This window comes from Talpa europaea (genome assembly GCF_964194135.1).
Source record: "Talpa europaea genome assembly, chromosome: 12".
Lineage (NCBI taxonomy): Eukaryota > Metazoa > Chordata > Mammalia > Eulipotyphla > Talpidae > Talpa > Talpa europaea.
In genome coordinates, this window is record NC_140079.1 from 45284971 (window position 1) to 45299559 (window position 14589).

At 54.5% G+C, this 14589-nt stretch overlaps 1 protein-coding gene across 1 annotated transcript in view; it reads right to left on the reverse strand.

Moving 5' to 3' along the window:
• Positions 1-14589, reverse strand: part of NOTCH3 (notch receptor 3) — a gene marked incomplete at both ends in the record, with an annotated part of 33503 nt that extends 18914 nt beyond the window's left edge. The window contains 17 exons of the mRNA XM_084249325.1: positions 116-341; positions 1252-1407; positions 1838-1951; positions 2166-2317; positions 2395-2587; positions 2995-3105; positions 3223-3456; positions 3880-3993; positions 4574-4687; positions 5349-5534; positions 5910-6065; positions 7582-7815; positions 7905-8027; positions 8121-8459; positions 8539-8681; positions 11804-11882; positions 14466-14589. Coding sequence (XP_084105451.1) covers positions 116-341; positions 1252-1407; positions 1838-1951; positions 2166-2317; positions 2395-2587; positions 2995-3105; positions 3223-3456; positions 3880-3993; positions 4574-4687; positions 5349-5534; positions 5910-6065; positions 7582-7815; positions 7905-8027; positions 8121-8459; positions 8539-8681; positions 11804-11882; positions 14466-14589 — 2798 coding nt within the window. The remainder of the gene's footprint in view (positions 1-115; positions 342-1251; positions 1408-1837; positions 1952-2165; positions 2318-2394; positions 2588-2994; positions 3106-3222; positions 3457-3879; positions 3994-4573; positions 4688-5348; positions 5535-5909; positions 6066-7581; positions 7816-7904; positions 8028-8120; positions 8460-8538; positions 8682-11803; positions 11883-14465) is intronic.

The following is a 14589-nucleotide window of genomic DNA, read 5'->3' on the forward strand; positions in this document are numbered from 1 at the left end:
GCATCAGAGTCCAGAGGTAGGTGTCAAGTCAAGGACCCCACCATCCACGTCTTCTCAAGTATGATGCCCCATCTGATGGCAGAGCCCCCAAATCCCAAGAAGAGGTCCCACCCACCTGGAGCTGCAGTCAGGTAGGTCCTGCTCACAGTAAAAACCTCCATAACCCAGTGGGCAGGTGCAAGTGAAGGAAGCCACATGGTCCATGCAGGTGCCCGGACCACAGGGGCTGCTCAGGCACTCATCCACATCTTGAGCGCAGTGGGGGCCAGCAAAGCCAGGGAGGCAGGAGCACGAAAAAGAGTCCACACCGTCCTGACAGGAGCCACCATTCAAGCAGGGGTCTGCAGCGGGAAGTGGGGGGAGGCCTGTCACTGTCCTAGTCGCCCATCAGCACAGCATGACCACCCACATCTTGCATAGAAGGGACTCAGGAGGCAACCAGGCTCAACTGAGAGGGACACATTTGATCTGAGGAATCAAATCTGTCCACTTTTGTGTGGCTCTCCCCCTCCAATATCAGGAAACCTCACCTACATGGAAGGGGGAGAAGGGAGAGAACCAAAAGTTCCCTTTGAGCTTCCAAACACCTGCTGCTGGTTGTGTCTGCTCTAATCCTGGGCTGGCACGAGAGGCCTCCCCAGACCTTCACTGGCCAGGACAGTGGCCACTGACATGTGGATCTAGAGTCCTTGAAATGTGGTTCGTCTAAATTGAGGAGTGGTGTAAGTATAAAATACACACTAGACTTTTTAGACTTGTTTGTTTTTTAAACAATGTAAAATATCTCAATTATTTTCATATTGATTACATGTCAAAATGATAATATTTTTATATATTAGTTTAAAAGTATATCACATAGGTATATTTTACTTTCATAATGTATTACTAGAAAAATTTTCATTGTGTATGTGGCTTATGTTATTTGTCTAGAGGACAGCAGTCTTGGAAAACTCACTGGTGCCTATTACCTCAAACTTTACACACAGTCCTGATTTGCTCTCTATCAGGGCAGCAAGTCTGAAGCCTACAGGTTTCAGAGTCAGCCAGGTCTGTGTTCTAATCCTTGCTCATCCCCTGATATGCTGCATGACCTCAAGTAAGTGCATTCTTTGGATCTCAATTTCCATGAGTAAAATGGAAGAAGTAAGAGAACAGTGAAGATGAAATGAAAGCCCAGTGCTAGGTATACATGATGGACTTGATTAACACGTTCCCTAGGGCAGCATCTCCCAAGAGCCCCCCTGAACTCACTGGGGTCACAGTCATTAATGTCTTGATCACAGGAAGGGCCACTGTAGCCCCCATGGCAGGTACAGCTGAAACTCCCCGCCAGGTTGGTGCAGGTTCCATGTGGGCCACAGGGGGAGGGGCCAGCACACTCATCCACATCCTGCTGACAACGTGTGCCTGGGATGTAAGGTGACATCTGGGGTTAGACAGTATAGGTGTGAGGTATCTGGTGCTCAACCAGGGGCTGAGATGAGTGAAGGTAAGAATTAGCTATGTTGTCATGCGCCTCTGGGCATCTGCCTCTGGAACATGCTGTTCCGGAACTACCTTTTGTTTCAGTAGGTGGCGGTGAATGCATCCTCTCAGTGAGGTCCTCCAGGAAGCTATCAGCAGACTGAGTCTTCTCTTCCCCACCCCCTTGTCCCTTCCTAGTCTCCACAACTGACCCCATGGGCTTTGTGTGTCTGTATCCACCTCTGTTTCTTCCCAAAAGAAAGCCCCTCTAAATGGCAGTGCCAAAAGCGAGTCCCCCTCTGGTTCTCTAGAGTCACCCAGCATGGGTACAAAGGAGGCAAAGGAGGGGAGGAAGAAAAAGCAGCTGATGTACCTTGCCAGCCCGGGGGGCAGGAGCAGACAGCCAGCTGGCCAGGGGCAGATTCACAGTGGCCCCCATGCTCACAGGGGTTCAGAATGCAGGGGGACAGCAGCTCACACTGATGGCCTGTGAGGGGCAGGTAGAGTGAGATTGTCTTAAGAGATTTCAAGTTCCCATCTCCCCCCAGACCCCCACCTTAATACCCACCTCCTAAGCTCCTGGGGGCTAAGAGGAAAAGGAAAAAAGGCAAATGTAAAGGGCAGAGAGGAAGTGAAGTAGAGGGAAATGAGAAGAAGGGGGCAAAAGGGGGGCATTGGCAGAGGAAAGTGGGGACACACACCCTGGACACCAGGGGGACAGGTGCAGTGGAATCCCATTCCATCACTGGTGCAGGTGCCACCAGCCCGGCAGGGCTGGGATTCACAGGCATCTCTGGCAAGTTTTTGGGTGCACTGGGAGCCACTCCAGCCAGGCTCACACACACAACGGAACCTGTTGGGGGAGGCAATAAGGGTCAGCACATGGGCAGGACAGTAGTCGGAGGGTCAGGGCTTGGGGAGAGGCCTCACCCTCCAGGCGCATCATGGCAGACACCGTGACTGCAGGGCTCCTGGGCACAGGGATGACTTGGGGGGAGACAGAGGGGAGGCAGGGAGCCAGGTGGGCAGAGGCAGTGGAAACCATTGTCCCCATCTATGCAGGAGCCTCCCTCGCCGCATGGGCTGGATGCACATTCATTGATCTCCACATTGCACAGGGCCCCTGGGGAAGAGGAAGGCAAACTTTATCCCAGGACAAGGACAGCCGAGCCAACTTTGCCCTTTTAGCATGGCCACACCCTTGAGGAAGGACAATCTTATTCTCATAACCTGTCAGCTCTCACAAGTTAGGACAGCCACCTACTCAACTCAGATCATCCTCATCCCAACTTACATGAAGTCACTTTCATTTCCACCAAGGGTTACCTTGGGCCTACTCAGAAACATCCCCATGCCTGATTCTGGACACCCTCATCTATGTTCCAGGATAATCTTGTGTCGGGATAGGTTAGGACAACCTCGTGTCAATGAGAGAACAAAGTATGGACAATCTCGTTGACAACCATGTACAAAGAGAGGGGTAAAACATGGACAAGAAAGACACATGATTTCACCCAGCCACTTGCCCACCTGTGAAGCCAGGCTGGCAGACACAGTCATAGCGGTTGATGCCATCCCTGCAGACTCCAAAGGTGCATGGATTGCTGAGACAATCATCGATATTCACCTCACAGTTCACACCTGGGGAAGGGAACATGACATGGGTAGCCACTACTGCGCCCGACCAGGGGTACCATTCCCAAGTGGGATACCTCTTCAGATGCACAGCTCCCACCCAAGCCCAGCCCCAGGCCTCACCTGTGGTGCCAGGAGGGCAGCGGCAGAGATATTTGTCCACCAGGTCTAGGCATTTGCCCCCATGGCGGCAGGGCTGGCTGCGACACTCATCCACCTGGCTCTCGCAACGTGTGCCAGTGTAGCCTGGGGCACAGGCACACGAGAAGCTGGCAATGCCATCCACACAGCGCCCATGGTGACACGGGTCTGGTGAGCAGTCATCCACATTGCGCTCACAGAGCACGCCCTCGAAGCCTGCAGGGATCCAGTGCGTCAGAGTCCTCCCGCTCGCCCAGGTCCTGCTCACAGGTCTGGCCTAGCCCATTCCTGGCTCAGGTCTACCTCAGGCCCACCTATGGAGCTCAGAGGGGCCAGGTTCAATTCGTGCCCCTTCCCGAACCCGCCTCCACTCCACCCACCAGACAGCTCCAGGAATTGCCCCTGGCCAAGACCCTTCCAAACAAACCCGACCCCCAGGGTGGCCCTGCCTCCAGGCCTCATACTATCCAGTTCTGCCTCATTCTCACCTGAAAATGGGGATACAGGACGTACCTGGTTGTAATAGGGGGTCCTGACTCGCTGCAACACTATGCCCAAGTTTTGGCCAAAGCTGTCTTTTGTCCTTTCTCCCACCGGCCCCGCCCCCAGTTTTCCCGACCAATCATGGCCCACCCTCACCCTCCGCGCAGTGGCACTCGTAGCCATCTGGCTGGTCCACGCACTTGGCGCCGTTCCTGCAGGGCGTGCTCGCACACTCATCCACGTCCAGCTGACACATGACCCCGCTGAAACCTGGGGTGGGGAGCAGGATGAACAGGGGCCCAGAAGCGGTCAGAGCCGTAACTCCTTGCCTGCCCTGCCTCGTTTTGGGGTAGGAAGCCCATTTACTTATTTTTAAATTCATCTCAATGTATTTCATAATATATATCAATAGTTTCTATTACAGGGCCTCCCTAGTGGCCTAAGAGTTAAATCTCGGAGCTATCAAGCTATCACAAGACACTGCTGCATGAGTTCAATCCCTGGCCAGGGAGGTAACCCCATGGCGTAGCAGACCTCTCCTGTCTCACCAGCTGCTCCCCTCAGCAGTGTCTTTCAGTCAGTCTGCCTAGTCTGTTCCCCGCTCTGTCTCTCCCCACTCTGTCTCTGGTGAATACACACACACACACACACACACACACACACACACACCCCGCACCTCTGGCCTACACCCCAGTTCTTCTATGCAATAAATAAACAAATAAATATATTTTTTAAATAGTTTCTATTACAATAGTTGTCTGCTCACATGGTCTTATATAGTTTCCTGTCCTAGAGTCTTTGCCCCTGCAGAAACCCATCTTTTTCAGAATCCCTGACCCAGGGTCTTTACCTGAGGGGCAGGTGCAGCTGAAGCCATTGACTCTGTCCTTGCAGACCCCACCATTGACACATGGGCTGCTCTGACACTCATCCATGTCCACCTCACAATAGGTGCCAGTAAAGCCTAGAGGGAATGTTGGGGGTGGGGGAGGCAAATACTCTCCTTATAGACAATTCCTCTAAGCCTTTGGCTTTGCTCCGAGCCCAAGTTTAGATTCCATTTTTTGCCTCAGGCTGAACTATGGCCTAACATTTCACTTGCATCTAACTCTGCCCAATAGAAAGTAAAATTAATCCAGGAATGTGTTCCTGTTTTATGACAAATTGATGTCAATCATCAAAATGGGACTCCATACTGTTCATCCAGCAGGATGTACCTCTACTTAGTCCAGCACATTGCATGGATTCAATGTGGGGTAAATTTTCAACCTAGCTGTGGCCCCAATTGGTTCAAGGCATACCTTCAGACAACCCCCTTCCATCTCCATGTCCCCACGCCATGTCCCCAGCTCCCTGATCTCACCCTCATACCATCCCCAACCCCCAAAGGGTCCTAAATCCCAGGCCTATTCCCAGCCCCATCTATGGGTATCCAGACTCCATTTGATCATGGCCCCTGCCTAGCACAAGATTTCCTTGTGGTCCCACCTCTACCTCATCCAGGCTTAGGTCTCTTAGAATCCCACTCCAAATTCAGCCCCACCCCACTCCCACTCTCCAGCCCACAGGTTTCTCTAGCCCCACCCCTAGCCTCAGGCCCCTCCTGAGCCACGCCCACTATATACCTGCCATGCAGATACAGGTGAACTGGCCTATGCGGTCCAAACATGTGGCTTGGTTTCGGCAGGGCCCAGATAGGCACTCATTGACATCTGTCTCGCATCTCGGACCAGTGTAGCCACGGCCACACTGGCACAGGAATGAGCCCTGTGTGTTCACGCACTGGCCCAGGTGTTCACAGGGGTTGGCACCTATGAAAGTAGGCACAGTGGGGTAGATGTAGAGAGCTGAGGACCTGCCTTTCCTCTCCTTCCCAACGCTAAGATAACATCCCCCGGCTTCCCTGGTGGCTCAAGGGGATAAGCACAGCATTATGAAGCTATCCGAAGCCTCCACAGCATGAGTTCGAACCCCGGCTGTCCAGGGAGCTACCCACATGGTGCAGCAGACCTATTCTTACTTGCCCGCTGCTCCCCTCAGCACAGTATTTCAGTCAGTCTGCCTGTTCTGCTCCCCACTTTGTCTCTGGTGAATCCTCTCACCCACCACACCTCTGGCCTGTACCGCAGTTCTTGTATGCATAAATACATCTTTTAAAAAAAAGAAAAAGATAACATCCCCTTTACCAATGGAGCACTCATCCACATCCTGGTCACATGCCCCACCAGTAAAGCCAGGAGGACAGGTACAGATGGCCCGGCCATTAACGGGGTTCGTGTCACAGATAGCATCCTCATGACAGGGGTTGCTGACACAAGCATCATCCAAATGACACAGCAGTCCTGGGAAGCAACAGGCAGAGGTCAAGGGTACACCTTCTGGTTCTGCCCAGTGGTCCACACACCAGCATACTGTTTTATATTTTGTTTTTATGAACCGGCACTGTATTTGGTAGCTGTTTCTCCCCAACCATTTATTATTAAAAAAAAAAAAAAGGTAACTTGGGCTAGGGATTAAATCTCAGCGCTACCACTGCAACCTCCCGCAGCAAAGCTACCTGAGTTCAATCCCTAGCCAGGGAGCTAACCCACATGGCGTGGCAAACCTCTCCCATCTCACCTGCTGTTCCCCTCAGCACTATATTTCAGTAGATCTGCCTGTTCTGCTCCCCACTCTCTTTGATGAATCCTCTCACCCCCACATACCCCAGTTCTTCTACACAAAAATAAATAAAAATCTTACAATAAAGAAATAATTCTTTTTAAAAAAAGTATCAAGTTGAATGACAACAATGTATTGTAAAAAATGTCAAACATACAGAAAAGTTGATTCATAACCTACCACCTAGATTCAATTATTGTGAGCTCTACCTTTTTTTCTGAACCAACTGACAAGAAATTGGAAACATCCACATGACATCTTTAAATCTATTGCTCCTTTTTCTGATGATCCATACTCTCATACTTTTTTCTATAGAAACCAGTCTGGGGCCTCCCTAGTGGCGCAAGGGGTTAAGTCGTGGCACTATGAAGCTATTCACAGCCACTGCAGCACGAGTTGAATCCCTGGCAAGTTTGATCCCTGGCCAGTTCGATCCCCGGCCAGGGAGCTAACCCACATGGCACAGCAGCCCTCTCCTGTCTTGCCCGCTGCTCCCCTCAGCTGTGTATTTCAGTCAATCCACCTGTTCTGTTCCCCACTCTGTCTCTGGTAAATCCTTTCACCTTCCACCCAACCCTCTGGCCTGTACCCCAGTTCTTAAATGCATAAATAAATTAATCTTTAGGGCCTCCCTGGTGGCACAAGGGGTTAAGCACTGCACTATGAAGCAATCCGCAGCCTCTGCAGCACAAGTTCGATGCCTGGACAGCCAGGGAGCAACCCACGTGGAGCAGCAGACCTCTCCTGACTTGCCAGTTGCTCCCCTCAGCAGTGTACTTCAGTCAGTCTGCCTGTTCTGTTCCCCACTCTGTCTCTGGTGAAATATCTCACCCCCCCCCCCGCATCTCTGGCCTGTGCCCCAGGTCTTGTATGCATAAATAAAAAAATCTTTAAAAATAAATAAATAAATAAATCTTTAGAAAAAGAAAGTTGTCTGATATGCCATTCCCTCCATTTCCAAGTTTCCCTCCAAGCACCATCTCTGATCTTTCCCACTTCCCAATGTCCTCTCTTTCTTAGTTAGAATATAGCTCTCCAGTCCCATGGCATCCTCACAGACCTCTCCCAGGCTTACCCCTCATCATAAATCTGGCCTCTAGAATAACCATTCTAATGCTCAAGTCAGACCCCATATCCTGGCTCCCACTCAAGAAATATCAATGGCTCCCTGTTGCCTACATAGAAATAGCCACTCACCAGTCTTGCCCATGGGGCAGGCACAGTAAAAGGAGGCCACCCGGTCATGGCAGGTAGCCCCATGGAAGCACACAGCCGTGGCACAATCATCGATATTCTGACTGCAGCTCTCCCCTGTCCAACCATTGACGCACACGCAGCTGTGGCCACCCAGTGTGTTGAAGCAGGTGCCTCCATTGTGGCAGGCATTGGGCTGCAGCTGACACTCATCCACGTCCTCTGTGCAGAATTGGCCTGTGACACACACAGAGGTGCTATGTCCAGCCACCTAGACATACCCACCCAAGGCCTGTTACCCAGCTCACCTCAGCCCCAGTGCTCACCTGTCCACTCTGGAGGGCACTGACAGTTGTAGGTGTTGACACCATCCACACATGTCCCCCCATTTAGACATCGGTGACCTGGACAGTCATCCACATTCACTTCACAGTTCTGACCCTCGAACCCTGCCATTAGAAGGGAACAGGAAGATGGCCATTGCCAGGTCGACCTAACCCGCCCCCCCCCCCCGACACCTCCCCTAAGTCCCACTCCCTCACCAGGAAGGCAGGCACAGTCGTAGGTGAGATCACTACTTTGCCTACAGGTGCCCCCATTGCGGCATGGTGAAGGAGCACAGGGCACAGCAGGACTCTCACACAGTGGCCCCGTGTAGCCAGCGGGGCACTGGCAGCGGAAAGAGCCCAGCGTGTTGAGGCAGGTGCCACCATGGTGGCAGGGGCCGCCTGTCCGGCACTCATCCACGTCATTTCTGCAGCTGCGGCCCTGATAGCCAGGTGGGCAGGAGCATATATACCGGCCATCAGTCCCCACTGAGCAGCGAGCACCATGGGCACAGGGGTTGCTGAGGCAGGGATCTGGCAGGGAGCAGTCAGGGCCTGGAAGGACCAGAAGAAGATGAGCCAGGGCTGGTCACACTCCTGCCTGCCTCCCTCTCCCCTCCAGGCTCTCCCTTACCTCGGAAACCACGGGGGCAGCGACAGGAGAACCGGGCAGCACCCGCCACCACAGAACTCTGGCAGACACCACGGCCAGCACAGGGTCCTGAATGGCAGGGGTCTTCCAGCTGGCACCGTTCACCCACCCAGCCTGGCGGGCACCTGTGGACAGACAGCTGTGTGGGACCGGTACAAGGCAGGAGGGCCCCAGACATGAAAGATAGGCATGAAGTACACAAACAGCCCAACAAATACACATGTTCATTCAATCATCAACAAATATTCACTAAAATACCTATTATATTCTTAGCAATAGAAGTGTAACAGCAAACACAATCAAAATGGTCTGAACCCTCTGGATGCTCACTGCCAGATCAGGCAAAAGAAGATATATAAATAATGAATTAATATACAACATGTCAGCAGGGGGTGGTAAGGGTCACGAGGGCCATAAAAATGTAGTGAGTGGAGTGGTAAGTCCAGAAAAAAAAAAAAATGCCTATGTCCCAGAACCTGTGAATGTGACCTTATTTGGAAAAAGTCTTTGCAGATGCAATTAAGTGACAGATGTAAAGATGAGGTCATCACAGCCTAAAGGTGAGGGAGGGGGCCATGGGACAGTGTAGGGAAGAGTATTTCAGGCAGCAGGCACAACAAATGCAAAAAGTCTCAGGCTCCAAAATACAATCACCCAGCACACAGAGACTGGTAGAAGAGGAAATACACAGATACACACACAGAGGGATACCTCAACTCCGTGTATTGTCAACACCCAGACACCCGACCCACATCCTACTAAGATATGGGCAACAGGAGGACCCCACTAATATACAACTCCTCTCCTAGGGGCACATGCACTGTCTCCTTCCATTGATGGAGGGAGGAGGTTGTCACCGCTGTTGGTGCCCTGTTGCTGAGGGAAGATCCTCCAGACAGCAACCCCTCCCCAAACCCACCAAACAACCTTGAGCCTGAGGAGAATATGAAAGCTGGGAGGAAGTGTTCTTAAGACTGGAATTCTTCAGAGGGACACTGGTGGGGGTCAGAGGAGGTACTTGCAGAGGCCATAGGGTTCAGCCCCGCCCCTGTGCTGACCACCCCCTTGGAGGATCCTTCCCTCTGGCTTGTGCCGGTAGCTTGGAGCTAAACTCAAAAAGCTAACCCAGTCTTTAGCGTCACTCTCACGATCTCTCCATGCCGGCTCCCAACCAAACAGGTTAGTCGGGGCCGGTCAGGGGCGCAAATGGTCTTAAGACCGGAGGGCCCAGCTCCCTAAGAACCTCCGCCGTGACTGCGGTCCGGGAGGGGGCGCACTGCGCCGGCCGCCTAGGACTGCAGGTCCCAAAGCCCGTCAGGGCGCGGCCGCGTGGTCCCCTCCCGGCGCCGAGGGCTGATTCCCACGCTCTGCGCCCCGCGCCCCTGCCGACCGGTCGGGCCGGTTCCAACCTCCACAGCGCCCCGCCCCACAGCCAGGGCTTTGGGGGAGATCAAAGCGGGGAGCCCGGACTTGGTAGGGGAGCCAGGACTTGGTAGGGGAGGGTTGGCAAAGGGAGGCGAGGATTAGGAGATAGAAACAAGGATTTGGGAGCCTACTTTGAGGGGGACACTGGAGGACCCTGCGGAATGTGACAGACTGGGGAGTACCTGAAAGGACACGAGTGTTGAAAGAGATTGGGAAGGGGGGGAGCTGCGGGAGGTGGTTCCCACGGCCCGGCGCCTGGGACGGAGCCCGCTCCACTTCGGGCTGGCCGGGCTCCGGATGGTAGTGCGCGCCAGTGCGCGCCGGTGATTCACCTGTCCGGAGAGGGGGCGGGGCAGCCGCGGGCGCGTTCACCTGTAGGCAGGATTCCAGGTGTGGAGCTCCACGGCACAGGCTCTCCGCCTCCCGTGTGAGAGGCTGCAAGTAAGGTCACACTTTCTCCGACCCCCACCATTGCAGACTCCCAACCCAAGAAAATAATTCAGGGAGGTTAAGATCCCTACACAAGTGGGGCTCCAAAGTGCATGCCTGAAGTCACCCCAGATCTATCTAGTTTGGGCCAGGTACACATGTTGTTGAATAAATGAATACATTAATGAGTCAATTAATGGTCACTAGATGAAGTGGTGTTACTAATAATATTAAGAAAGGAACCAAGCGTTTCCCCCATAACTTCAAGAGTTTCCTCTTACAGCCCTAATTCCTGTGTCCCTCCTATTAGTCTTACTTGTAATATTAACCCCTGTCTATTGAGACTTACTAGATGCTGATTACTGTGCTGAGTTCATCAAAAGTTCTCTTCGCGTTACAATCAAGCTCATAAAGGAGGAACTACCACTCCATTTTTCAGATGCAAAAACAGAGGCTCAGGCCTCCCCGGTGGCGCAGCGGTTGAGCCCTGGGTTGCGAAGCTGCCCGCAGCCTCTGCAACGCCGCCAGTTCGATCCCCGGCTGCTCCCCGGCCACCGCGGGAGGGTCCCACATGGCTCCCAGACCTCTCCTGCCGCCCTGCTGCTCCCCTCAGCAGAGTGCTTCGGTCCTTCTGCCTGCTCGGTTCCCCGCTCTGGCTCTGGTGAGTTCTCTCACCCTCCCGTGCTTCTGACTGTACCCAGTGCTTGTATAAATAAATAAATACATCTTTAAAAAAATAAAATAAAATAAAAACAGAGGCTCAGAGGCTCAAAGCATTTGCTCAAGATATCCCAGAGCCCAGAATTTAAATGGAGTTCTGTCTCTGTCAGCAATTTCCCAGGCCCTTTCCTACACCCCTCAACTTTCTGCCTTTCCTTGTATTATCCAATGACTAAATTCTTGGACCCCTTCATGGCCACAAGTCAGGAAGAAGCACCCATATTTTACAATGCAGCAAGGTTCCAAGTAGGGAGGTGACTAATCCAAGGTCATATGGCAAGAACACAGCAGAGCAGGGCTGTATCACAGATCTTGAGATAGGAGAGGGTACCTGCCACTGCCAAGTCACTGTCACGGGTCCCCCTCCACCAGGGACTCTATAAGGTGACCTCAGGCAGCTGAGAACTCTGTGATATTGAGGTCATGGGCCCACTTTCCAGGCTAGGTGACTGAAACTTCATGAGTTTAAGTTCCTAACAGGAAGCAACATGATTTGAACTCTGGCTGGGCAAATTCTAGAGCCCCTGCTCAAGTCCAATGTGGAGACAAGAATTTGCCCAAGCCAAACACACACAGGAGGCAGTAGAGACATCCATGGTAGACACAGAGGCAGGGCAGAAGGCAGACACTTCCCCACAGAGGGGCCACTGATGGCTCAAAGCCAGGCACTCACAGGCAGGCAGCCTCCCGGGAGGGCAGCTGGGTGCAGCGACCTCCATTTGCACATGGGCTTCCATCCAGGCAAGGGGGAGCTGTGGGGTTGGTGAAAGAAAGTGGAAGGAAGGTCAGGGAGGCGCACAGGAACCCCAGTCTGGGAGTGACAGACCCCTCCCTCCCCAGGCAACAGCTGCACTGGGCTGGGGGTGTCTCTACCAGTGCAGGGAGCCCCCACCATCTACAGTTCCCACGGCCCCCTGCCCTGGCCCCAGCTGTTGGGGCTGCAGCTGTCCCTGCCAGCTAGAACCCTGGGAACCACAAGGCAGGGGCAGGCAGGAGGAGGGTCAACTTGTGCCAGATGTGGGGGCTCAGGAAACTTCCAGAATGAGGGTGCTGAGGCAGGAAGTGAGGATGCTGAATGTTAAAGGGAGATCTAGGGCTGTGTGCCCCAAATGGGATAGGGCAGAGAGATAATGAAGAGGGGCAGAAGCAGGGAGTTCTACTTTCCCCTGATGCCAGGCATCTATTCCAGCAGGGCTCTGGGGAGAGAGGCCAGGGCATGTTCCCCACACCTAGCACCTAGCCAGCAATGGGTTTAACAGGAATAGGGTATGTGTTGAAGGGAGAGGCAGCTGGCACAAGACCTGAGCTGCCCTGTCCAGCGTCCCCATCCCTGAGGGCTTGGTCCCTCTGGGGTGTGGTACAGTCTAACTGTCCTGCCAGATGGGTCAGGGGCGTGGTTGGGTGTGAGGTAGTGGAGAATTGCAATTGCATGTGCAGGCAGGTATGGTGCCACTGTGGGGGGGGAGGGGGTCATTGGCGAAAAACAGATAGCTAGGCATAAAAGAGGAAACTAGAAACAAGCCAACAAGAAACACAGAGAGGAGGCAGTTGACAGAGGCAGACAGAAAGGAAGACAGTGAGCTAGTGAGAGACAATAAGTTGAGCTGGACATTAGAATTGGGCCAACATGGCAAACATCCCTCCCTTAAGGGACAAGCAAACAGGACACAATCACCCAGACAGGCAGGCACCTGTGGGTGTTTGTGAATTCACCCTGAGGACCGCATGACAAAGGCTGTGGGCCTCTATGAGCTGTGGGCTATGTGAACCTTGTATGTGTTCCTGGCATGTATGGATGTACAGACATGTGTGTCAAATACGTATAGGCTGGATCTGTTGTGTGTCCACATAGCACCATGTATCTGGGCATACAGTCTTGTATCTGTATGTGACCTGTGTGTGCACAGATGTGTCTGCATATGGGCTGGGTGTGCCAACCTGCATGTGTGAGCTAGGTGCAGGCATGTCCTTAGACATGTCTGTGTGCCTCTGACTGTATGCAGGCAGCTGTATGAGACTTTGGACCATATGCGTGAACAAGTGTGATTATACGTGCACATTTTTATTGTGAGCTGTGTATCTTATGTGAGCCAAATGTGCACATCTGGAGGTTCACTCTGTGTGTATGCCTGCAACTTTCTCTCTAGTATTTGTGACCCAGGGCTGTGTGCCTGCCTGTGTGTGACAAGCCGTGTGTACACACGTGTGTACACACATGGACGCTTATTTGCGAGAAAGCCCCATGGGGTGGCTGCTCCTGCCAGTCCTGCCCCACTGGCCCCAGAAGTGGGCTGAAGTGACCACCCCCGTCCTTCACCTTTCTCCTGTGAGCCCCAAAGCGGGTGTCAGAAGACACAGGGCCCGGACCGCTAGGCTTGCCCTTGTCCCTCATTCCCTGGCTAGGCCTCTCTTGGGGGTGCGCCCCCTAAGCCCCCCGCCTGGGCCCTGCCGCCGGTCCTGCTTTGTCTGGCAAAGAAAGCGCGAGGCCGGCCAGAGGGAGGGGGTGTCTAGACGGCGCGGCCATTGTCCCGGGCGGGGGAGGAGAGCGCGAGGAGGGGGAGGGGCGGGGGTCCCGGCAGTCAGAGGAGAGGTTCTGGCTGCAGGGAGGGGGCACTGGAACCCGAGAGGAGCAGGGACGTTCGGCCCCGGATTCCTCTACTCTCCTCCCCGTGAGGGGGCGCGGTCTCGGGGTCGCCCGGTCCAGGCAGCCCGGGGAGGGAGCGGGGCTTAGGGCCGGGAGGGGGGAAGGGGCGCGGACTCCGCTGCGGCTCCAGCTCCGGCTCCAGCTCCGAGTCTTGACGCGCTCCGGGCTGGGAAGTTTTCTGCGAGTTCAGAGCTCCGAGAACTTCGCGCCCCCTCCCCACCCCGCCCCCGCCCGCTCGGCCCGGCCGGCCCCGCGTCTGTGTGGTGAGGGTTTGGGGGGGGGGGCTTTTGTCATGGGGTTCCTAACCTAGAGGTACCGGCTCCCACCAGGACTCCAAACGGGCAGGGGTTCAAAGGGAGTCCCAGAGTCTTGGTGCCCACCCCGTCGCGCGTCCTCGGTCCCCGCACCTCCAACTCCCAGTCCCGGACTTCGGGATCCATTCATCCCCACCTGATAGCGCCGGGGTCCCGCTCCTCAGACCCGGGGGCGCTGCCCTCCCCTTCTGAATCGCTACCCCCATCCAATCCCCCCACTCCCCCCGCCCCCGAGGTCGGCCCCAGGCTCCCGCGGCGCCCCGCGTCCCAGCTCAGGTCCTGGGCTCCAGCCGCCCCCCCGCGCCCCCGCGCCCGCCCCTCACAGACTCGGGAGCCCCGCGCTGCGCTCTCCCCACCCCCAGGTCCCGGCTCCTCACCTGCAGCCCCCGGCCCCGCCAGCAGCAGCAGCAGCGGCAGCGGCAGCGACCGCACGGACGGCAGCGGCGGCGGCGGCGAGCTCGGGAGGCCGCGGCGGTGGCGGCGCGGGGCCCCCGGCCCCAT